The sequence below is a fragment of the Cyprinus carpio genome, chromosome A3 (genome assembly GCF_018340385.1).
Source record: "Cyprinus carpio isolate SPL01 chromosome A3, ASM1834038v1, whole genome shotgun sequence".
NCBI lineage: Eukaryota > Metazoa > Chordata > Actinopteri > Cypriniformes > Cyprinidae > Cyprinus > Cyprinus carpio.
In genome coordinates this window covers 12292312-12315982 of record NC_056574.1, presented here as the reverse complement: position 1 = coordinate 12315982, position 23671 = coordinate 12292312, and the positions used below count along the sequence as shown (strand labels likewise).

Here is a 23671-nt window from a genome sequence, read left to right as displayed (position 1 = left end):
CAACAAACCCACAGCGCGTCTGCGGACTTTGGGTTAAAAGAAGGAAAGAAAGATTATCCCAAGTAGTCGTGAATATGTGAAGAGAAGTCCTCTACATGATAAAGACGGAAAGAGTGTGTTTTAGCAGGCACAGCCGGCGTGTCCCTCAGAGGACGTGTCCTGCGGACTGGAGTCTTTGTGGTTGGACACTGGACCATCTCCGTCCATATTTTCATTCATCTTGTCACATATCACGTCCACCAGACACTCAAAAACCTGCTTGACGTTGATGTTGTCTTTGGCGCTGGCCTCAAAAAACTGGAAACCTGAGGAAACCAGAAAAAGGCAAAGCCAGGGTTATTATAGTTTACAGAAACTAAAATTAAAGCCATGTAAAAAAAAAAAAAAAAAAAAAAAAAAACATTTTTGTTACTTGAAATAAAATAAAAATAAACTTTTATTTCAGCTAGATGCTGAGGGAAATTTTTTAAATTTAATTTAGTTTATCTTGATAAAATAGCTAAAACTGGAAAAAAAAATTTTTTATTATTATTAAATGTAATGATATATAATATTTGTATGATGTATAGCATGATATATACAAAGACCCATGTATGATATATTTAACTTTAATACTCATTTACATACAATTTTACAATCAAAATTACACATTTAATTTATTTATATATGTTATATATTTATTTACATATATTTATAAATATCTAACATATTTATAAACTATATAAATAAATAATTTAATTAATAATAATATATTTTACTTACAGATTGTTTAAGGAAATTATTGAGGTGTGGGGAGGTAAATAAATAAATGGGGACCAATTTTGTGGAAATATTCTCTGTTAACTAAGTTAAATTTTCTACTACATATACTAATTTTTAAACAGATATAGATGTAGATATAGATGTAGTAATGGACTTCTGCAACTGTGGCATGGCAGAAAGTGTACATTGAGAATCAGATGGATAATGAGTTTGAACCTTGTGATTTTTCCTCTACAAGTTATCAAAATAAGCATATAAAATCAGACAAAAGGCAACAAAAAAAAAAAAGTTGTAATGTGCATCTTCTCACCGAGTTCATGAGCCAATCTCTGACTGTCCTCTGTCGGAATGAGTCTGTCATCTTCCAGGTCACACTTGTTGCCCACCAGAATCACCTGTGCGTTGTCCCATGAGTATGTCTTTATCTGAGTGGCCCTAAGAGCCAAACATGCAGGACATGAACATTAAATACTCTTTATACACACATAATGTACAGATGCATGCATGCGTGTGTGTGTGTGTGTGTGTGTGTATGTGTGTCACTCACCAGTCCTGAATGGCGAAGAACGAGTCCTGGTTTGTGATGTCATAGATTAGCAGGAAGCCCATGGCTCCTCTGTAATACGCTGTAGTGATGGTTCTGTAGCGCTCCTGTCCGGCTGTGTCCTGAACAACATAATCATTACAATAATCCTAATTATATGCATGGATTTAACATCCTGGGTTGTGAGGCTGATGATGAGATAAATAGTCTTCATTACCTACAGTGACCAGTAGATGGCAGACAAGAGTTGTTTTCTACAAAGAAACACTATTGTATTTTTCTGAAGTCAAATCTAAAAAGCCTGTTACATGATGATCATCCATGTAGCATATTTTGCTTTATATCCCCAAAGATTTTTTTAACAACCTCTATGCAAATGATAAGAAAATAACGACCAAAATAAATAAATAACATATGTATACATTATTTTATAAGTCATAAATGTATATATTTTTTAACAAATTCATTCATAAATTTATGTATTAATGTATATCATAATATAAAATGTTTTTAAATAATTTATAATAATTAAAATATTGTGCATATAAATAAAAAATATATAAAATAAAATATTATAACTGATTTTATTATTATTATTATTATTATATTTAAATGTATTTTCATGTTTCTATTTATATGATGTATAGAATATATACAAAATCCATTTATATTTTACTCATTTACAATTTTACGTACAAAATTACATATTTATTTATACTTCTAAGTTATATATTTATTATTTAAATAATATAATATAAAATTAGATAATATGAAATTGTTTAATTTTATATTTATAAAGATAAAAATAATACACATATTTATATGTTAATAATATATTATATTAATATGAATTATGCATATTATTTTATTTATGTGTGTGTCTGTGTATAAATAAATAAATAAATAAATAAATAAATATAAAAACACACACACACACACACACACACACACAGTACATAAACAATTTTTAACTAAAAAAAAGAATGAAAAAAAAAAATCACACATATACACACCATATACATGTTTTTTCAGAATTTTCTTTTTAATTTGTGTTTTCCTGCTCTTCTCTATCTATCTCTAAATAAAATTACAAAAAAAACTTCAAATAATGGAATTAAAAATTGGACTATTGGCCTGGGTTGGCACAGCAACTATGGGCTGTCGCTTAGTAACCTGCTGGCCAAACTTATTTGCATGAACAGCCATCCCAATCCCATCATAAGAGAGGGAGGAGAGAACATGTTGCCTAGGAAACCAGTGGGTCACACAGGTTTACACATGATCCATTAATGCTTGGCAAGAGTGATAACAGCAGAGACAAAGTCCAGTCAACAGCCAGATCTGTGGTAAACAAACGCAATGATTTTCTATTCGGCTAATGGATGTTTTATGAATCATAAGCATGAATCACAGTACACTATGTCACTATAATTTCCCCTTTTAGGATTTGCACCCACAACCTCAAGGATCTTCAAACACTAGCCTATTTCCATTTCTAAATTATGCATAAGAAACATTTATTAAACTAGAGTGAGCTACAAAAATGCATTGCATCCTTTTTATCTAACAGAAGTGTTTCAGGGCATGTGCAGAGCTCTTTCTATCTCAGGGTCCTGTTGGACAGACAGTCAAAGGTCAACAGATCCAGAGGTTCAGTGTGGCCAGGAGGCTCAAACTAACACATACAAGCCTTGTCACTGGATCAGAGCCAAAGCACACATTAAGACGAAACACACTGAATGCCATCCAGCTCACATTCATCTCTAAACTAAAAAATACATCAAAATGATCATGCTTAATTCAATGTGAAGTGTTGCCACTTCTTACTTTATGAAATTTACAAGCAATTTCTAAATGAAAATGTATTCTATTACTGCAATAATTAGTATGTATACATGCAGTATGCAAATGTTTTGCATGCATAAAATACCTGATGAACGACAGTATACAGCATAGCACTGCATGAAATACTGCACCCCACAATGCACTGACTTGACCTTCATGTCCAGTATTTATGACAAATTAACTGGAAATGATATCAGCCACATTCTCCTTCTCTTATGATTGAACAACACAGGTTTATGATATTGTAACACAGAATTGGGTTATGGGTATGCTATATTCTCTTCTAATCTTGCTCCTGGTCAGCCTACTGGCTGTTGTAAATGTGCTGTAGAAATCAAATATACTTGAACTTTTTATGTTTGCAAAATTATACCTAGATGACAATTGCTGAATGAAACATCATCACGGTTATTATGGTTACCTAAAACTAAAACCATAAAATCAAATAAAATCTTGATGCACTAAAACAAACTAAAACTAATACAACAAAATTACTAAAACTTAGTAAAAAAAAAGGATAGATTTAAAAAGAAATTAAAATTTATAATAAAAAATATTATAATAATATTATATGTAAGAAGTAGTATGCACTGTGTCACATACAGAATACTACACTACTGTTTTTATTGTTTATGCATACTAGTTGTTAATAGTAGGCAGACAGCAGCATGCAGCTAATCTGCAGCTTTAGAAATCATAGCAACATCTCTGCTGTGCAGGAATTTACTGACTTCACTCCCACTCACAGTACCGTAACAGCCGGCAGCTGACATTACAGCTACACACCCTTCTGCAGCTGATAATTATGGCTTTCTGAGATATTTTCTTTAATAACACCAGTAATCTTCAGCTCCTAAGGCTAAAACCTAAAGCCTAAGTCTCACATGCAAACAAAGCAGGAAACATTCAGACAGATGAAACATTCTCAAAGCTCTCTGTTAGTCATCATACCTTTATCCTTTAAGTGATTCTGCGTCTGGCAATTACCACCCGAGTTTACACCAAAGCTAGCCATCCATATTATATATATATAACACAAACTAGTTTTAAATTACAGTACACATTAGTGACAGACCATTATAAATAACTAAAAAACATTACATGTTTAGACCACATGAACACTTGCAACTAGTTTTAAATTACAGTACACATTAGTGGCCTCATATATGATGAGGGGCAGAAGACTAGACATAAAAACATGGTGAAGCAACAAATTACATGTTTAGACCACATGAACACTTGCAAAACTGTAAAATCTTCAAATAAACAGATTTGAATCTACAGTTAGAAAATTTATCTTGAATCATCACTGGATACATTGACCTTTCCTGCAACATCTGATCATTCACTTTAACAACAGCTGCAGAAACCTAGAAAATCTTTTCAACGCAAAAATTTATAATCTCTAACTTAGACTAAGTCCACAAAAGGAAACAAAATAGAAACAGAAATGTGTGTAGTTGACATATAATGTGCTAATTTTTTTTTTATCAAAATCAATATTTTAGGTTAGAAAGATATTATTGCTCAATATTTTTATCATTTTACCATTTTTAATCAGTGTTTATGCTTCTCTAGTTAATTTCGCATGGTCCTGTGGTTTGACAAATGAATTGAAAAAAATCTTAAAAAAAGAAAATAAAAATAAACTTATTTTAAATAAGTATGGTTCTTTTGAACCCTCTGTTCATCAGACTCCTGAAAAATATATGGTATAAACTATTAAGCAGCAAAAATTGCTTTCAACATTGATTATAACAAGAAATATTTATTGGGCAACAAATCAGGATATTAGAATGATTTCTGAAGGTTCGTGTGACACTGAAGTAGATGGGATTGAACTTGCATGAAAATTGTTCAAAAACAGATTCTCCTATTAGTTTAAGACATTCAAACTTACCCAGATTTGCAGTTTGATTCTTTTGTTGTTGCGAAAAACCGTTTTGACCTTAAAGTCGATCCCCACCGTGCTGACGAAGGCTGAAGTGAAGGAATCGTCCGCATAGCGAAACAGGAAGCTGGTTTTACCGACGCTGCTGTTGCCGATGATGAGGAGTTTAAACATGTAGTCGAAGTTTTGGTCAGCGGCGTCTTTCTGTGACGGCTGGAGACGCGAGTCGGTAACTGATGCCATCTGAAAGAGACAAAAAGAATGCTTTAGATTTCATTTCAAAACGAATACAAAAACCACTTGGTAAGATTGAGAAATCAATTCGATTCTGCTTATCATATGTGACCCTGGACCACAAAACCAGTCAGAAAGGTCAATTTCTCGAAACCGAGATTTATACATCACCTGAAAGCTGAAAAAATAAGCTTTCCATTGATGTATGGTTTGTTAGCATATGACAATATTTGGCCGAGATGCAACTATTTGAAAATCTGGAATCCGAGGGTGCAAAAAAATCTAAATATTGAAAAAAACACCTTAAAGTTGTCCAAATGAAGTTCTTAGCAATGCATTTTACTAATTAAAAATTAGGTTTTGATATATTTATGGTAGGAAATTCACAAAATATCTTCATGGAACATGATCTTTACTTAATATCCTAATGATTTTTGGCATAAGAAAGAAAAGAAAAATCAATAACTTTGACCCATACAATGTTTTTTTTGGCTTTTGCTAAAAATACACCCCAGCGACTTAAGACTGGTTTTGTGGTCCAGGGTCACATATGACCTCAAATTTTATTTAGATACATTTAAATACATGAAAGTATATTAAATTTTACTGAACGTTCTCCAAATAAATTTGGCTTCTCATTTAAAGTCAACAAGAAAACAAAACTGGCTCTATTTAATTTCTTAACAGTCCCATACAATATTTTCACGTCATACGGAAGTAAAATAGGTTTGCGAATGCCGTTTCATGTTGACTTCAAACACATCACCTGTTCTGGTCTGAAAACACATACTGTATCTGATTACCCTCAGAACCGGCCATGTCCACAGACACAAGAGCTCAAACTAGCAGGCAAACTCTTGGGAATGGAAATAAAACAACCCCACCCCCCCCCACCCCACCATCCAGCTGATCAATCAGACCCTCAGGGGCCTGATGGAGAGGGTCTCCATGGTGACGGGCCCAGTACAAAGAGCACATACCCATTAAAACGCGAGCGGAGCACTCTCCAAACACCACTCCTCCCCCAGAGGTGGAGATGTTTACAACAAAGAGAGAGACTGCCCTCAGCTGCTATTGTCTCGAGGACACTTGTTAGGTAGCATCTTTTTGAACTCAACTGCAATAGTAATTTAGAACGGCAAGTCTGTGAGCTGGAGGGGCTGAAGGACCCGGGGAAGGAGGAGTGGCACATCGCTCGCTCATGGAGAGACACTCTTGGTGAAAAATGATTCTGATGATCATGTGCTCACTGCTTTGAGAAGTTTGTAACTGGTGGTTAATCAGGTTTACAGTGTAGGGTAGGGTTGCAAAATCATTGGGCAAGACAACAAGAAACACTTTAGAGGTTTTGAAACGTCTTCCTATTTTAAGATGAAAATTGCTCACATAAAAACAAGCACAGAATGTGTAAAAAGAACTGTTTACTCATAGTTTCTTCTTTTTTTTTAAAGAAATTAATATTTTTATTCAGCAAGGATGCATTAAATCAATCAAAAGTGAGAGGAATGACATTTATAATGTTACATAAGAGTTCTATTTCAAATAAATGTTGTTCTTTTGAACTTTGTAAGGATCATGTGACACTGAAGACTGGAGTAATGATGCTGCAAATTCAGCTTTGAAACCACAGGAATAAATTATATTTTACAATATATTCAAATAGAAAAGTTATTTTAAATTGTAATAGTATTTCATAATATTGCTGTTTTACTGTATTTTCCATTAAATAAAGGCAGTCTTGCTGAGCAAAAGAGACTTCGTTCAAAAACATTAAAAATTCTTACCCAACTCGTGTAGCAGTGAAAGTGAATGCTATTATCTTGTGAACATCATCAACTTACTTCTTGTAACTATCCCTTTAAGTAAATTTAGCAATACTATTAAATGCCAAAAAACTAAAAACTCAGAATCATCTTTTCTTCACAATTATATACATTTTATAGTTATATGCAAAAACTACATGCATACGTTTCCATTAAACAATGTTTTCACTTGCCGTTATTGCCTTGTTGTTCAACTGAAACATTAAAATTGAGTAAAACTGTACTTTCTAAGGTCTTATATTCTCAAAGGACCTTAAGCTGAAAAGTCTTGTCACATGCTGAGCATGTGCACCGGCTGCATGAGGCCTTTCGATACTAAAACTGAAGCCAGAGATGTCAATGAAACTGGATTTTATTCCAAGATCTTCAACAACAAGACACCCCAAATCTCTTAAGCTACTTTGTGACCGCTTCATTGAATATCATTTCTGCAGTTAAGATGTGTGTCTGGATGAAACCCTAAAACAACACCATAAAAAAGACCTGACACCATTCATTTCACAGCTCAGTTTATCGGTTTTATACCAAAACGGCACTCAGCACAGCTCTTTGTCCATTAGTAGGAACAGCTAACCACATCCCACTTGTCCCATGAGAGACACAAAAATCAATAATGCTATGGGCTGTATGGAACCCCTTCAGAGCTTAATATTTCACACTAATACTATAGACCTACTAAAATATTAACTTCATATGCCATCACCTTCAACCAGCAAGAAGCTTTTAAGAATCTGTTTTGATGACAATTGTGATTAATACCAAGTTACTACCATTTTATTTGCTATAAACTATAATTAAAATTACACAATATCAAAGAAAAAAACAGATGCTTTTGATTTTTCTCAGTTGCATTGCAGGCTTCTTAATTAGAAATCAAATAAGTATGTATAAAGTAAACTAAAAACATATAAAATTAAAACAAATAAAATACAAAAAATTACTTAACTCAAAAAAAAGAAAACTTTAAAAAATACTGTTAGACTTAAAACACAGTTACATAATCAAAGAAGAAAACGCAAACTTTTGAAAATGGTTTTTGAAAATGATAACATTATTATCTCTGAGTAAACTAACAAAACTTTTCACAGATCAAAGAAGGAAACGTTCAGACAACGTTTTTGTCTAAAACGCAAAGGAAAAACGTTTCTGTTTTTAGCACATAATCATTGAGTGAACGTACACAAAAATATCAACCTAAACTTCAATCAATGATATTAGCATAACACAGTTCTGCTTCAAACGTTATGGATATATCTGACCTCATTGAATTCTATTGTAAGTGATTCACTTTTTTTGGTCTATACCACAGTTACAACACTGAAAAGAGCAGATTTGTAGAATATCAGATCTTCACCCCGCAGGACCAAGATTCACCTCAGCTGGTTTGAATGTCCTTCTCAGACATGCTATAGATCAGTGATCTGTGACACTGACTTCATCACTTACACCAGAGGGCCACACATTGTATTGAGGGACAGGGTCTCTGGTTACCAGGATAATGATCTGTCTATTGATCGTCAGGCAGATGTGCACAACTGTGTTCCAGTTGCATGGAATTAAACAGGACACGGTTTGCTTTTATTCACTGCAGACTGATTCAAAGGTGACAAGCACACAACTAGATTTCTTAAAATACTTCACATCTAATGAATGTAACTAAATAACCTGTTGTTTAATCCATGCATGCAGGAGATTTACATAAATGCATAAAAACGGAACATAAGAATTTTTCTTCCTTAGCAAAAAAAAAACTACCATGGTACAGTATCGGATAATACTTTGATATAAAAGCTACCTTGGTATTTACATGGTATTCCAAAGAGACCCGTGGAAGAATACCGTGGTAGTGTCATTGTTTGTGTACACAGCTGTTCAGTTCTCACCCTAAATCTGGACTGAATTCGAATCTTCGTTCTCTGGCGTTTTCTAAACTATTTTAAAGAACAACAACGACATAATCACGATGGTGCATGATGAACAACATGTTACCAGTTCATGTGCTGCATGACCCAAAGTTCATAAAGATTTTCTCATTCGGAGACAGAGAAAGGTGTGCATGAGGGTAAAAAATGACTCCTCAGACGCAAAGACTCAATGAAATGAGGTTTCTTACCTTCACACGGATACTCGGTGCTTTATCTCGTGCTCCGGTAAAAGCCACTGGGACTTCTTCGCGTGGAAACGCGTGTGTAACAAACTCCGTCAGTGCGTGAGTGTGATTGTGTTTGAGTGTGCGTGCGTGCGTGCAGAGCGAGCGTGAGGGAGCTCCAGGATCTGAAGTGTTTACACAGCAGCTTCCAGCTCCGTCCCGAAGCACCCCAGTTCTTTTTCTTTACAAACTTTTCTGCATATACACGTGAATGATATAGGAATTGTAAAATAAAAATTATGTTCTCTATCTATCTATCTATCTATCTATCTATCTATCACATTTTATACGTTTTAGTTTTCAATTCATTACTGAATTTGAACTGAGCTAGTAAACAGGATGCAGAATTACAATTTAAATTTTAAAGGGGTCACATGATGCGATTTCATTTTTTCCTTTCTCTTTGGAGTGTTGCAAGCTCTTGGTGCATAAAGAAGATCTGTAAAGTTGCAAAGACTAAAGTCTCAAATCCAAAGAGATTTTCTTTATAAAAGTTAAGAGTCAACCACACCCCCCCCCCTAAAATGGCTGGTGTCTAAACTACGCCCCCACATCTCTACGTCATGATGTGGGTAGATTTGCATAACACCGCCCAAATGTTCATTCCCGTTGCCCCATCAAGCTCTCGCTGGATCCGCTCCTCTGCTATCAGTGAGAAGAATGTCTGTACTACCTCAACAGACAAGAAACTAGGTGTGTTAGTTCAAAACAGTTGCGTTCTATCATTCGCTGGCTGTGCTGATTTAAATCTAGCGATTCTGTTGAGTTTGTGTCGCAAGTTCAGTGACGCAGGTAGTAAAGATTCTCTCTGGCCAATCCGTGATCAGCAGAGTTTACACATCACGTTTTGGTAATGGTACGGTTCACTTTTTTAGTACAACCTCAAACGAGGTTGTACTAAAAAAAGTACCAGGTACCAGGTAATGTACCGAGTGGAAAACCCCCCAAAATTGAACCGTACCGTGCCGTACCATGCAGTGGAAAAGCACCATTAGTGAACCGGTCGAACCAGTTCACCAAATCGAACTGAATTGTTTGAAACGGTTTGCGTCTCCACTCGCTCTGACGCGAAACCAATATCCCGAGTTATTCAGTTACTCCTAACAGTACATTGACTGAACTGCTAAAAGAGAACCGATGATGGGATGTGCACGAGCAGAGCAGCTGGGACTGAGTCTCTCGTGCTGCTGGCCTGGGAGACGGCATAGTATGTAAGGGGGGGGGCGTAAAATCATTTCCGTCACACACACTTGAGGCATTCGGCCAATCACAACGCTCATAACAGCTCGAAAAACAGAACACATCATAAAAATCAAATCAAGTTAAAGGAATAGTTCACCTTCAGTTGTTGGTCCCCATTGACTTTCATAGTATGGAGAAACAAAAAAAAAAAATATATATATTTTCCAAGTTGATGGGGACCAGAAAGTGAAGATGAATTATTCCTTTAATGGCACCAAATTGGTCACAATCATGCACAAAATGTATTAAAGTTTTTGTGAATAGGGTATCATCACTATAGCAGAATTAATGAAACTACATTCATAAGAATACTCCTTTGCCATCTCTTCCTCTCATGTACGTGTCACTGAATTCTGATCAGCATGTCTGTATAGCTGCAGTAAGAAAGCAAATAAAAACACAACACTTCTTACTAGATGTCTGGAACAACTGTTTCAAACTACTTACAGTAAATTGTATTTATTTATTTTAATTAAAACCTCAACATGCATAGGTGTTTGATAATTCTTTGACTGAATAAATGCTTGTTCAGTGTCAGTAAAAAACAAACAAACAAACATACCAAAAAAAAAAACTCGGTCAGTTTGCTTTCTTAAAATGACCAAGATTCCCAATGGACACAAACACACACAGATAAAGTTTGCTTTCTTATAATTAAAAGGGAAATTATGATAAAAACGTTATGAAACAATAAAAATAAAAAATAACTAATATTCACAGCAAAGGTTTGAATATGCAGAAAAAAAATCAACAGAATCACATTTGTATGTCACTGAATCTTCAACAGCACTCTTCTCCATGTCCAATGATTAAAGGAAGTTTACTTTGCTGTCCAAACATCAGGTTTACAAAGATGACCAAAAGTACATTTACTATTCATTGCTTTTTTCCATAGAGTTTAATTGCCATTATAGTGTCATTCATTCTATAGGAAATGTAAACAGCATTTTATGATAGACAATCCTAAAACTGGTCCTCTCGTCCGAACATTTCTGGCCTTTACAGCATAACAGGAAGTGTACAAAGGTAACGCTGGCATCTAATGACAGAGGTGGACATTAACCACGCATTGATGTTTTGTAGACAAAACAGAATGAGGAGCATATTAAAATGAAACCTGACTGTAAATGATATATACACTTTAATTCAATTCCCTAATAGTCAATGTTTTATTATACATTACATGATGTATCATGATATTACCCAGTCACAGGTAAGTGAGAGTCCACTTTTAGGGGACGGCTAAATACAAAATCAACCTGGGCTCTTTTAAACTCTGATCACTTTTGGCTCACATCAAGGGGTCTGAATTTGGTTCTTTTAAACCTTAACAAACACTAAACACTCTTTGTTGTATAAAACTAGGCCACGAAGCATTATTGTTAATACAATCAGTCTGACAAAAAGAGAGAAACATATACAGGATAATTCTCTAAAATATTCTGTCTGGACTGTACTCTCTCACTCTCGTGTGGTCCGGGGCCAAACGACACGCAACACACTCATATGGTTCCCAAATGGAGGGCCAGGTAAATGAGATGGGAGGATGGTAGGGGGAGAAAAAAAGCCTATGAGGTGCAGAGGTTGGACAGACCATGGTAGCGGTAGAAGGTTGGTCCTGTGCTCCTTGTATTTTAGGGTCCTGCTCACGGAGTTTTGGCGTATTGTCTTCCTTATTATAGCGTCATACCCACCCTGATTTCCCAGACCGGTGCTCCTTCTCGATCTCGTGCATGACCAGCATGCTCTCTGTGGGCAGAACGGACCAAACCACTCAAGCTTCACGTTCAGGCCGGCCATGATCACAGCCACAAAGAAAAGAGTCATCTGCTCAGAAAAATAAAAACAGAGCGAGAGAGGCTCGTTTAAAGGAATGGAAACAAAATGAGGAAAAAGAAGCAAAGATTTGTTGAAAAAGTACTCACCCTCAGACCATCCAAGATGTAGATGAGCTTGTTCATTCATCAGAACAGATTTGGAGAAATGTAGCATTACATCACTTGCTCGCCAATGGATCCTCTATAGTGAATGGGTGCCGTCAGAATGGGAGTTGATGAAAACATCACAAGAATCAACAAACAAAGGTGTTTTTAAAAACTTTAAAACTGTTGCTTCCAACTAAATTATGAGACCTCTATCTGTAATATTGCTTTCTCTTGTGAAAAAGTCACCTCATCTGAATCGGGAGAGAAATATGAACAGATCAAGCACCATTTAGAAGTAAACAAATGTGTTGGTGGATTTTGATGTAAAGAGGACAACATGGGATGGGCTTTTTCACTGAAGGGAATGTTATTATGGGTTACAGACTCATATTTTAGCCAGAAGCGATAAAGTTTGAATGCCGTAATGATGGATTTGTTTCTTACAAATACGCAGTTTTTTTGCTTCACAAGACATTAATTGATGGACTGGAGTGGTGTGGATTATTGTGATGTTTTTATCAGCTGTTTGGACTCTCATTCTGACGGCACCCATTCACTGCAGAGGATCCTTTGGTGAGAAAGTGATGTAATGCTTAATTTCTCAAAATCTGTTCCTATGAAGACACAAACTGCATCTATATCTTGAATGGCCTGAGTGCACATTTTCAGCAAATATTCATCTTTGGATGAATTATTCCTTTAACGAATCATGCAGAATACATAAAGTTTTGAGTGGTCACCTGTATACCCTCATGCCAGTCCAGCAGTTCTCTAGGGTGGTACACAGCATATATGGCCAGACTGACTGCATTTCCACCCATCAGACAATTGAAATAAAACGGGAATAAACTTGCTTTGCACAAGACCAAACGTGTGTGCATGGATACCTGGGAAATCAGCACAAAACCTGAAAATATAAGGAAGAATTAGAAGTATACACGGCATGTTATATGATGATATAATTATCATAACACTTGGGTATATTTATTTACCTGCTATGAAAGACACCCACACCTGCATTTCCCCAGATAAAAGAAAAATAAATAAATGAAGCACTTTCACAAAGCCAGTTGGGTCTCCCTCAGTAGCCATAATTAACTTCTGAAAAATGTAATAATATTAATAATAATAAAAATAAATAAATAAGCATATTTCAAATAAAGAGGTCTCAAAAAAAATCTGCCTCAGAATGAATAAAGATTCACAATCTCATCGAAACATAAAACTACATATATGCATAACATTTTTACAAATTATATATAACATGCATTAAGCCGTTATGCGTGCACATACATTTAAAGTGTGTGAGTATTGATAAGAGTTTTGTGTGTGTAGTGATGTTGATAAAATTGTCGAGAACAACATACTATTGCAAAACAGGGCTTAGTTTTTGCGCCTAAAAACCTTACCGATGATCCTGATCGGTTATGCTTTTTTTAAACGCTAATATAATTTGCTTCAGTTTACTTTCTGTCCCGTTAATAAGAAAATGACAACAGCGCGTTTCAAGACTTCCGCGATAGTCGTTCACGAAATTTCTGTCTCACTTACGCAAGCAGTGACACAATGAAACAATTTCCTTCTCAGTGTCAATTCTGTCGGTCTATAGAAATTACGTACCCGAGTTTTGACTCTCTTTATACAGCTCTTTTTCCTAAGATCAGTTTCGAAGTATATCTTCTGCACAAAATTTCAGCTCCTGTTGCTCGACATCACACACCTACCCTGTTAGTCCCGCCCCCGCGATCAAACTGCCACCCAATCACGCTCTCTTACTCAAATATATGGCCGTATGTCATCCAATCACGATGCAAGGAGCTGCTTGTCTGTCTAATGCCCACCCCAAAATTGTAACTAATTAACTCCAGACAGATAACATGAAAATCATTATTCACACAGATCATGTTTTAAGTTTGAACAGTAATATAACAGTCAGTGTTGCTTTAGTATAATGTATGTACTATTATAGTATTTATTACTATTGCTTTTTATTTTTATATAAGTTTTCATTTTAATTCGAAAGTTTTAGTAATTTGATATGCTTTTTTCATTTGTATAAGTTTTTAAGTTATTTTTATTTAGTTTATTTTATTTCAATTTTGTATAAGTAGAATACAGACTTTTGCTTTTCTTAAAACAATTGCATTCTAGTTTGTTTATACTCATGTAATGGGTTTATTGAGTAATATTGCAGTTCTGATGTTTAACGACAGGGACAGGATTTTATGTTCATTATGTCTGCATTTATTTGGTCAGAAATACAGATTAAAAAAAACAATTGTTGGTTTGCGATTTTAGTATACATTAAAATATAATCTATTTCTATAATCTATAATCAGCATCATTACTCCAGTCTTTAGTGTCACATGATCCTTCAGAAATCACTCTGATATGCTGATTTATGAACAATTTTGTGCTGCTGTGCTGCTTAATATGTTTTTTGGAACCTGTGATACTTTTTTCAGGATTCTCAAATGAATGCTTCAGATGTGTTAAGTGATAATAATTAAAAAAAAAAAAAAAAATTGTTACAAAAGATTTATATTTTAAATAAAAGCTGGTCTTTTTTTCTCTCTCTCTCTCTCGGGTTTTTTTTTTATTTTATTTTATTTTTTTACACTTTTTATTCAATCAAAAAATCCCGGAAAATAACGCGCACCGAATGAACACAGTGATATTCATAGAAAATGCTCTCTCCTCAAATGAACTCAATTTTGGACTCTGTTGTAGTTCTGGTGTTTAACACTAGAGGGCGATCCGCTTTTAAACTCAAGGCCCCATCTGACCGAGCGGAAGTAAATCTTCTGTTTATTCTTTTTCTCTGTAGGCGGCGAGTGCTGTTTTCTTCTCAGAGAGTCGCATCTCATTTATCGCAGTTCGGTAAGAGATTTGTTTTTGTTTACTTGTTTTTCCTTCAAGGAAGGATAATGTATTTCTTAAATATTGAAACGCTCGTATATATCGTGATTGTTTCGACCATATGGTTTTGCTCGGGTCTTCATTGTATTTCTGTTTTACTGATTATGTTTGTTTTTCTTTGCTTAGAACCTAGAACACCTTTAAATATCACAAAACTCTTAAATCTGAATTAAAAAGGAACGCATCAGCTAGAAATACACCAGTTTAAATATCATTTTTGACTTGTTTGTGAGTTTGAGACAAAATACACAGTCAGTGTGGTTTAATCTAGTATCAGAAAGAATGTGTATGAATGGTACATTATTTTTATATATGCTAAATGTCATCACTTAAGGTTACCTTGATCTGTGTTTTATGTTGTAACCCTGCTGGTTGCAAGAGGCTGTGTACTATTTGACACAAGCAGCTCCTTCATTTAATGTTCATGTATTTAAAGATTGCTTTGTGGGTTGATTTTATTTTATTGAAGTAAAAGATGGGACGCAGAAAGTCGAAGCGAAAACCCCCTCCCAAGAAGAAGATGACAGGAAACCTGGACACCCATTTACCTGCCCTTCTGTAACCACGAGAAATCATGTGACGTTAAGATGTAAGCAGAAAAACTCCTCAAGTGTTACTTTAAAGATCTTTTGCATGTAACAAAAAAAAACTACTAATGCTCAACATTTTCACTTTATTCCAGGGAGCGAAGTCGAAATACGGGGATAATATCCTGTACTGTGTGTCTAGAGGAATTCCAGACACCAATAACCTGTATCCTTCTCAAAATCTGTTTGAAAAGACATGTATTTGATAAATTAATAGAGTGTGAGTGCATGATGTATATTACTAAAGGATTAAAATTCACCCCAAAAATAAAATTTGCTGAGAAGATTTCCACACCCTCAGACCATCCAGATGTAGATGAGTTTGTTTACTGGAACAGATTTGGAGAAATGTAGCATCACATCACTTGCTCAGCAATGGATGCTCTGCAGTGAATGGGTGCCGTCAGAATGAGAGTCCAAACAGCGGATAAAAACATCACAATAATCATTTTTAATCATGTTTTCTCTTGTAAACAGTGCTTGATCTCTGCATATTTCTCTCCGGATTCAGACGAGGTGACTTGCACTGGAGAATACGGATAGAGGACTCGTATTTTAGCTGGAAGAAAGGACTTAAAGATTCATTTGTTTCTTACAAACATGCAGATTTTCAATTCACAAGATGTTCACTGATGGACTGGAGTGGATTATGAGGTTTTTATCAGCTGCTTGGGCTCTCATTCCGACGGCACCCATTCACTGCAGAGCATCCATTGCTGAGCAAATGATCTAATGATACATTTCTCCAAATCTGTTCCAGTAAACAAACTCCTCTACATTTTGGATGGTCCGAGGGTGTGTAAATTCTCAGCAAATTTTCATTTTTGGGTGAATTGTTTGTTTAATGTGATGTTGGTTCTTGTCCTTAATCTCCCTCCCAGATCTCTCAGAGCCAGTGGATGTGTACAGTGATTGGATAGACGCTTGTGAAGCAGCCAATCAGTAGTTTTGCAGAGTCAAGTTTCACAGATGACTAAATACACTTAAAGTCTTCTGTTTGTTTTAAACTTCTGTATTCCGGATTCACGGTTCAATCTTGTATTGAAGCTGAAAGAATGATCCAATAAAGCCACAGAAGGAGGTTCAGGCAACGCTGAGATGAAGACGATTTGAAATCCAGCCTTTTTGTCCCTTCGGTTTAGTGTTACAGAAATGCTGAGAAAAATGCAACAGATGTCATTAACTTTCAAAAATCGACGTTTTTCTGATTTCATTGTTTCTAAACTTTAGTTCGTCGTGTGTATTTTACAATTTAGGAGGTTTTTATAAGACCACGTAGTTCAATGAAATCATTTGCATATTCCCTCTCGTGGAAAAAAAACCGTGTGTCTGTTTTCTATTGTGGAATCAGTTAACATGTAGTGTTACGAACATTTCAGTTTCATGAAAATAAAGACAAATAATTGAAAAGTGATTTATTCGTTGTTCACTTGCTCAGCCATTGTTGGTAAGCCTCATAAATAAAGACATTAAAGCATAGATGCAGGGGACAACGCTACATCAACAAAAGAGAGATTCACGGATTTATGATCTTGGTGTTGCGGACTGTTTTCCCAGCGGCGATGCAAAACAATGACATTCCTCAACACACAATGATATATAAATGAAACACAAATCTGTAATCGGTTCAATAACTGAATTAAATGAGGGCGAAATCTAGTCATGTCAAAACTAGATAGTTTAAAATAGCTAAATATATTACTCTGGGCACATTAAAACTTATTTTATATGTAGACTCCCAACCATTCTAAATCATGAGCAGTCTTGCTTGTGCTGTGATCGGTCACGTTCATAATGGAGTATGCAGGTTAGGCAGGCTAAAGGCATACAGGCTAAAATCACATATACGCAAGTTTACAATAATCATTTCTCTATATAGTCTTTGGGAGTGGTTGACAGTCTGCTTTGTGGGGGCAATTTGTAGCTCGATGAAAATGCTATTCTGTACTACAGAAGACATCTCTGAAAGATTTTAAAACCCTCTGGACATTTTGGATTTCTCTTTAGCTTAGTAGTGACTCCACATGCATATGTTATGATGAATGAAGAAGCTTACGGTGTTTTTACCCCAGCAGGACATGAGGACTTGCTCCTGTCAGTGAATCAGCGTTAAGGGCAAGGGTTCCTGCAGCGCTATTTAACACATCTGAACCAGCTAATCAACAGAACTACAAGCAGGTGTGTTGAGCAGGGTTAACACCTTTTCAAACAATTATGCAAAATCGACATGATTTAAATGTTGTTTTAAAGCTTATAGTTGAGTGCTAAAACCTAAAAGAAAAAGAAAAAACTGACAATCTCAAAAATGCAGTAGCTAGGTTAAGTTAATCTGAGTTTCTTCAGGAAATTGGCAGTAGTGGGGTGTTGGTGGATTTCCTCTTCCCCATCCGATTAAAAAAGCATCATGGAACCTATTACAATGTGCGCACCATAAGAGCTGCTGGTGTGACCAAATCCTTTTAAAAGTTTTTTTTAAGAAGTCTTTTGTGCTCATTAAGACTGCATTTATTTGGCCAGAAATAAAGTAAAAACAGTCATATTGTGAAATATTATTATTTAAAATAATTCTTTTTTTTCACTTGAATATATTAAAAAATGTAATTTATTCCTCTGGTCAAATCTGATTTTTTTTTTGCATCATTACTCCAGTCTTCAGTGTCACATGATCCTTTAGAAATTATTCTAATTTGATAATTTACTGCTCAAGAAACATTTATGATTATCAATATTGAAAACAATGTTTTTGCTGTTTTAAAGAAATTAAACCTTTTTTTTTTCCAGAAAGGATCTGTTAAATTGAGTAAAGTGTACAGTAAAGCACATTTATACATGTACAAATTATTTATATTTTTTCAAATAAATGCATCACAGTTTCCACACAAAATATTAAGCAGCAAAAACATGTTTAATAAGAACCATTATTAACAACTGAGCACCAATAACTGATAATAACGGAGAAGTAAATCAGCATATTAGAATGATTCCTGAAGGATCAGTGGCACCGAAGACTGAAAATTCAGCTTTGCATCACAGGAATAAATTACAGTTTACACTATATTCAAATAGAAAACCTTTGTTTTGAATTGAAATAATATTTTCGAATTTTTTACTGTATTTTTAATCAAATAAACACAGACTGGGTGAGCATAAGAGACTGCTTTTAAAAAACATTACGAAATCTAAATGATTCTTTTGACCAGTAGTGTATATGTAACTTTGAGGCATCATAAATAATATATCCATATTTATCATCTGCATTAATTTTTTCATATGAGAAAATTTGGCAATGCAGGAGATGGGAGAATTGCACACTCAAAATAATAATAAAATAAAACTGAAAAATGTATAATATTAAAACTACAAAGTGAGAAGCAGGAAAAGCCTGTATGTAAAGAAAAAGAAAAGAAATTCCTTCTAAGTTTGTTTCCTACGAACGGTCAGTCACTGAGGTTCTCAGCTTTGATCGGTGGCTGTGATGTCAGGAAACAGTTCAAGCTGGTCCTACTGGTCAACATGAAATTTGGAATATCAAAAATAGTGCAGGTGAATTTTTAAAAAGCAGCGTTGTTGGCAGCTGTCTGTTGATCCTAGTCGGAATCCTGATATCCATCCATCTCTGAGTCCTGGCCGTTGTTGATGTAGTCATCAGGGCTGGAGCAGTACTTGCTGTCGTACACCTGACGCGGCAGACCGTACACCGTCATGCCGGTCTGGGACGCCACTTTATTGGTGCCCCATCTGCAGCGAGACGATAGAGGTGTCGCACGCCTCCATGTCCCAGCTTCTTATCGAAGATCTGCCGCTGGGGTGCCGGGGGCCGTCATGCCGGACTGCAGAAGAGGAAACAAAAAAGAAATAAACAACAATTTATGAACAGTACTAGGAACAATAAGCAGATGATTTACAAAACCATTTGAGCACCTGACTAGCTCCTTTGTTGGTGCCCATCTGCAGGCTGATTGTTGATTGGTCCAGAGGATTCTCCATTCCCGTCTTAGGGTCATAGAGGTGACGCCGTGTGCCATAACACGTCATGCCCTTTTGACTGGCAAACTTATTGGTGCCCATCTGAAAATGCAAAAAGTACTGTGAAAGTGATTTAGTGAAAGTGAAAGTCGTGACATTTGCCAAGTATGGTAACCCATACTCGGAATTGGTGCTCTGCATTTAACCCATCCAAGTGCACACACACAGCAGTGAGAAGTGAACACACCTATAAAGATAAAAATGCAATTATATAACATACACTACTTTCAATCTTTGGGTCAGATTTGGAATAATTGAACAATTTTTGTTAATTAAAAATGAAATGTTTTTGAAAGAAGCCACACCGGGGTTGCATTTATTTGATCAAATTTCTTTTTGAATATATTTTAAAAATGTAATTTATTGCTGTGATCAAAGCTGAATTTTCAGCATTCTAATATGCTGATTTGCTACTTAAGAAACATTTATTTTTATTATCAATATTGAAAAAGGTTTTTGCTGCTTAATGTTTCTGTCTTACTTTTTCAAGATTTTTGATTTATGGAAAGTTCAGAAGAACTTGAAAGAAATCTTTTGTAACATTTTAAATGGCTTTACTTTTAAAAAACTTTGAACAGTAGTGTATAATTTTAAAAACATAAATATAAAATAGAACGATATTTAATAAATGCATAAAAATAAAATGTAAATAAATATAATAAGATATGTATATATAAAATAATATTAATATCAAAATATATAGTGCTTACCATTGAATTTATTTTCATTTGATAAAATCACAGTAACAGGCATTGTTATATATTTTTTTTTTCAATGCATAAGGCTTTAATTTAACCCTTATTTCATTTATTTTTATATACAAAGAAAAAGGCGATTCCTGAGTGAACAACTACTGACCTGCAGACCAATAACGTTGCGTCCCTCCTTTAGTTTTCTCAGGAGCAAATTTGCGCTTTTTGTTTCTCTGCATATTTCACCTCCAACGTCGTATTTAGAATGGAAGCCTTTAGATTTCGCCTGCATTTCAAAATAATGACAAAATAATACAAATAAATAATAAAGGAACCAGATATTTTACATTTAAGAAGTGGAAGTATAGGATGCTATTATTTCATATAAAAAACAACCATGTGCAAGTAACTCCGTATAAGTTGAACACAAAGAGAGGAGAGATTCCTTTTTTGGTGTTTGCTTGAGTGTTGGTTTGTGGAAAACAACGACTGATCATGCAGCTCAAATACCACGTTTTTGATGTTAATCTCTCTGCTAACAGTTAAACACTCCCATATGAATGAACTTTTGAAATGTAGATAAAAAGTATGAATATTACAGAAGTTCATAATCTTCCGTCTGGAGTTAGTCCTTATCATTTCTGTATAGAAATTCATAATGTGTGACTCACCATCCCAGCCAGTGTAATAAGCGTGCACTGGACCTGAGTGTGGTTGGCGTTCTCAAACAGGTCGTTGGCCTCAAATATATCATCTGGCCTCATTCCATATTCTTGAATGGCTCGGACGAAATTACCAATATTTTCCAGCTGCAACAAACAAGGCCAAACCAAGAATAAACTGACATAAACTGAAAAATCTGAAAGTATGCACAACTGATTCCAAAGGAACAATGTTCAGCACCAGAAACCCTGTTAATATTTGGAACAGAGGGTCAGCGGTTATTAGATTTTATGAATGACAGAAGCATTCTATTTCACAAAGAACTTGTAACTGTGTTATTTGCATGTAACCTCTGAATACATAAACCAAAAAAAAAATACCTGAACTATGATATTGATTTCTGTCTCATCCCACATAAAGGCCACATTGAGTTTTCACTCAAACCATTAAACAATGGGCTACACCACTTTTATTCATCCCAAACTGTCAGGCTCTTTATATCACTGTACTAGTTCTTCTAAAATGACTGTTTTGTGTTTAACCCAAGTATAAATACTGAAGACAGGAAAGCATTTCCTATGATTCCTAGTGCAGATCAGATTTCATAGTGTCATAGTGTCAGCGCCTCCTGCTGGACCTGAACTGGAACAAGCAGATATGCTTGCAAATGTGATATTCTCGCTCACCTTATGCCAGTTCCTGAGGAGAGTTGTTGATCTTTTTAATAGAACCGGGCTGAAGAGTGTTAATAAGCCTGTTCATAAAAAATAAACATGTAAAAAACATGTAAAAACAAGTGATTGAGCTTCATAGCTGTTAATCAGCTACAGATTGCATGAATCAGGGCATCACTCACTCGCAGAGTACAACTCCGTCTTTCAGCCCCTCCATGAAGTTCTCGGGAAGTTTTACGGCCTGTGACCCTCGCTGATCCACAAGCTTAGCTCCTCCTCCTTATTTGGGTCATATTTGTGGGCCAGCTGCAGGTCAAAGGTCAAAAGATTACTACACACTTGCAGAATTATTATACTCTACAGTACTTTTTTAAAGAATTGTTACACACAGCTTTTATTTCATTTGTTGCACTGCAAGGCTAGTTCAATTAAAAATAACAGTCAAATAAAATCTGAAAATATAAAATAAATACTCGTACACTTCACCATGTGGGGTCAGTAAGAATTTTTAATGTTTTTGAAATAAGTCTCTTATGCCCAACAAGGTTGCATTTATTATATGGGGGGAAAAGGGGAGAAACCTGTGATCATGTAACTTTTAAATGTAATTTATTCATGTGATCAAAGCTGAATTTTCAGCATCATTACTCCAGTCTTCAGTGTCACATGATCCTTCAGAAAACATTCTGATATGATGTGGTTTTGTGTGGTTTTTGTTAAAACCGTCAGTGCTGAAAACAGTTTTTACTGCTTAATATTTTGCAAGTATTAACCTCTTTCAAAAAGAAAAAAAAAATATAATCTTAGTGACTCCAAACTTTTGAAAAATAGCTTATACAGTATAAATTATAAAATATAATCTTGATGTTGATTAACAGAACATGAATGACAAGACATGCATATTTGCTACAAAACATTTTCTAGATGAAAATGACAATTGTATAGCATGTTTCTTCCAAATAAACCCCATAACTGTCTCAGTTCATCAAAAAGATGGATTTCTTAAAATAAAACATTATGGCTGTGGCTGAGCGAGTTGTAAAAGAAAAAAAGAAGTGGGATTTAAAATATAAGGTTGGGAATGCTGGGGACATTCCTGCATGCAAAAACTTGGATCGTCTCCTTTATTGTATTGCTGCATTGGCGAAATATTTATTCTCAACCGCTATGCAATAGATCTAAGTCTTTCACTTCTGAAGTATTTCTAATAAAAGAAGAACAAGACAGAAAAAAGGAAAAGAGAGAGCGAGAGATCTGAGAGAGCTGTTTCTCCCAAGTTTGGTGCGCTGGTGTGGAAGCCAAACAAACGCTGTAACTTTAAATCAGTGTTATTGTTGGCCTTTTCTCTCTTTTGCTCCTCCATGTCACTTCTCCACCCACAGCTGCGTGTCTCCTCCGATCAGCCCTCCATTCTGATTTTTAGCTCCTTACTATCGTTTCTTCTCGCTTCTGTCTGAGCTGTGTGAAGTGAAGTGAGGTACTTAGCACACGCTTAATGTGTCCGATAAAAGAACGCCGAGACCGATAGCACTCATAACCTTCCAAGGAATTCTGCTCAGAGCAAGATTTATTGTTTTTCTCTCATTCTGGACATCTGGAACAGACCTCAGTCTAACTCTACAGAGTCCAGGCCAAGACCGGATTTTTTTAAAGCAGGAATTCTGTCACAGACTGCCTGGATAACATTCCTTTATA

At 35.2% G+C, this 23671-nt stretch overlaps 3 protein-coding genes and 2 pseudogenes across 3 annotated transcripts in view; 1 reads left to right on the top strand and 4 right to left on the bottom strand.

The window, feature by feature from the left end:
- The window catches only part of LOC109059404 (nuclear factor 1 X-type-like), a 723368-nt gene that overhangs the window by 223444 nt on the left and 476253 nt on the right, over positions 1-23671 (bottom strand).
- Positions 34-9365, bottom strand: LOC109048267 (ras-related protein Rab-3D-like). The gene is made up of 5 exons (XM_019065959.2): positions 9213-9365; positions 5052-5285; positions 1310-1428; positions 1073-1197; positions 34-305 (listed from the first exon to the last, which is right to left on the bottom strand). The coding sequence occupies exons 2-5, from the start codon at positions 5283-5285 to the stop codon at positions 121-123; spliced, it is 663 nt and encodes a 220-aa protein (XP_018921504.1). The 5' UTR covers positions 9213-9365; the 3' UTR covers positions 34-120.
- Positions 11986-13966, bottom strand: LOC109048278 (annotated as a pseudogene).
- Positions 15251-17029, top strand: LOC109048306 (transcription elongation factor 1 homolog). Its single transcript, XM_042718686.1, is given in 5 exon segments — positions 15251-15295; positions 15804-15880; positions 15882-15923; positions 16017-16087; positions 16803-17029. Coding segments are annotated over 4 exon segments (249 nt in total). The 5' UTR covers positions 15251-15295; positions 15804-15809; the 3' UTR covers positions 16868-17029.
- Positions 19490-21690, bottom strand: LOC122136241 (annotated as a pseudogene).

What these genes read in the sequence shown, in the direction of transcription:
- LOC109048267 (XM_019065959.2), bottom strand. Translation starts at nt 5,285, where the DNA reads ATGGCATCAGTTACCGACTCGCGTCTCCAGCCGTCACAGAAAGACGCC. An exon ending in TTCTTCGCCATTCAGGACTG is followed by an intron (nt 1,198 to 1,309) that starts GTGAGTGACACA and finishes TTTGGCTCTTAG; the next exon opens with GGCCACTCAGATAAAGACAT. An exon ending in GAGATTGGCTCATGAACTCG is followed by an intron (nt 306 to 1,072) that starts GTGAGAAGATGC and finishes TGGTTTCCTCAG; the next exon opens with GTTTCCAGTTTTTTGAGGCC.